The following is a 1,950-nucleotide window of genomic DNA, read 5'->3' as shown; positions in this document are numbered from 1 at the left end:
AACAAGTATAATACACTTACTCTATAATTTATTTGATTGAACCAAACCTAATTCAAATAAAAATTTTTGTTGAAAACAATATCTATTTTCTTGCCAACCAAAATTTTTCCTTATGGGAGGCCGTGATATTCACCTACTACTTCCAAACTTTCTTCAGCTTCTTTATCTCTATTTCTTATTTTCTCACCTTAAAATAAGGTCCACCGAAATATATATACATTCACATCCAAACTTTTTCTCCTGTCTTCAACAATAGTACAAGCATTTAATCCACCCAAGGTTTCTCACTTTGGTCCCTCCCCCACCCCCACCTCCTTTCTCTCAGGATTTCGTCCAAGTATGAAACCTTTGTTGATTGCACAAACATGAACATGTTCATGGGCTTTGATCTCACAAACCTGATACGTTTTTCCCCACTGAAATAATTTTTCAATGGATCTGGTGAAGCAGGAACTATACATCCATGAATCAGAAGCTCTATCTCCCATCAAGAATCCTCCAACCTCACTGTTTGGCTCACATTTGCACTCTTCACACACTAGTTTCCCCATAATAGCCGTTGCCGTTATTGGCATTTTAGCCACAGGTTTCTTGCTGGTGAGCTACTACATTTTTGTGATCAAATGCTGCTTGAACTGGCACCGGATCGATCTTCTGGGACGGTTTTCATTCTCCCGAAGACGGGCTGTCGACGATACTTCAACCGTTTACTCTCCTGCAGTCGAAAATCGGGGCCTGGATGAGGCTGCAATCAGATCAATCCCAATTCTTGAGTTCAAGAAGACTGCCCCTGGGGAAAAAGAAGCTGCAGAAAGAAAGTCGTACGAATGCGCAGTTTGTTTGAATGAATTCCAAGAGGAAGAGAAGCTCAGAGTAATCCCAAACTGTGGCCATGGTTTTCACGTAGATTGCGTCGATGTTTGGCTTCAGAACAATGCCAACTGCCCTATTTGTAGAACAGGTGTTTCAGCCTGCACCAGGCCTGATATAAGTCTTCGGCCTTTCGGTCAAATTCTTGATACAAGCTCTTCTGCTCAAATTCTTATTCCTTCGGCAGATAACTGCACAGACAGGGACGAGGAAGACTACGTGGTGATTGAAATAGGGTATGAAGACAGGCACTATAGTCCATCTTCTTTCAGAATTAATCAAGAAACATTGAATTCAGACGAGCTTTTATCGATTAGTCCTTCTCCAAGAAAGTCGGCACAGCCCAAGATTTCACGGGAGATACAGAAAAAGTTCAGCCATGTCGCGAGCATGGGAGATGAGTGGATTGACAGTAGGCAGAAAGATGAACGATTTGCAGTGCAGCCAATAAGGAGGTCTTTCTCCATGGATTCAGCAGCTGATAGGAAACTTTACTCAGCTGTTCAAGAAATGATTCAGCAAAATAGACAAGTAATTTACGAGGATTGTCTTAATGAAGACAGCAGCAGCAGCAGCAGCAGTAGTAGAGTTAAGAGATCATTCTTTTCTTTTGGGAATGGAAGGAGTTCAAGAAGTGCAGTTCAACCAGTCTGTTTAGACCCATAGCCTAGATGGTTGTTTTTGTTTTTTGGTGTTTTTATTATTTATTTTAGGTATAGAAAATAGATGTTAGATTTGTCAAGAAACTATAAAATTAGCAATAAATTCATTAGATTATTTGTATTGTTTTTTCATTTTTTTTTTTTTTGGGAGAGAGGAGGATTATATAGTCTCTAGACAATACCACTTATTCACTTTTAATCTCTAAACAATCCCCCCTTATTTTTTCAATCATAAATTGACATTTTCTTAACATTTTTTTTTTATTATTTTTGTCCAATAATTGTTAAATTCGACGAAAAATCATCACGTGCCAAGCAAAGGCTAGCATCATGTACCCTCCTTTCTAGGTTTTACACACGATTCATAATGATTTTCTGTCAGATTTAACAATCACTTAATAGAAATAATTATAAAATA

At 38.4% G+C, this 1,950-nt stretch overlaps 1 protein-coding gene across 1 annotated transcript; it reads left to right on the top strand.

The window, feature by feature from the left end:
• The first annotated feature begins 231 nt into the window (after positions 1–231).
• LOC105158451 (RING-H2 finger protein ATL16) lies at positions 232–1,651 on the top strand. Its single transcript, XM_011075216.3, has one exon. It carries the CDS (start codon positions 433–435, stop codon positions 1,534–1,536), a length of 1,104 nt encoding a protein of 367 aa, XP_011073518.1. The 5' UTR covers positions 232–432; the 3' UTR covers positions 1,537–1,651.
• Positions 1,652–1,950: the final 299 nt, after the last annotated feature.

Source organism: Sesamum indicum, linkage group LG3, assembly GCF_026168435.1.
Source record: "Sesamum indicum cultivar Baizhima isolate 11 linkage group LG3, ASM2616843v1, whole genome shotgun sequence".
Taxonomy (NCBI): domain Eukaryota; kingdom Viridiplantae; phylum Streptophyta; class Magnoliopsida; order Lamiales; family Pedaliaceae; genus Sesamum; species Sesamum indicum.
Note: the sequence above shows the minus strand (reverse complement) of the source record. Positions and strands in the feature narration are given on the sequence as shown.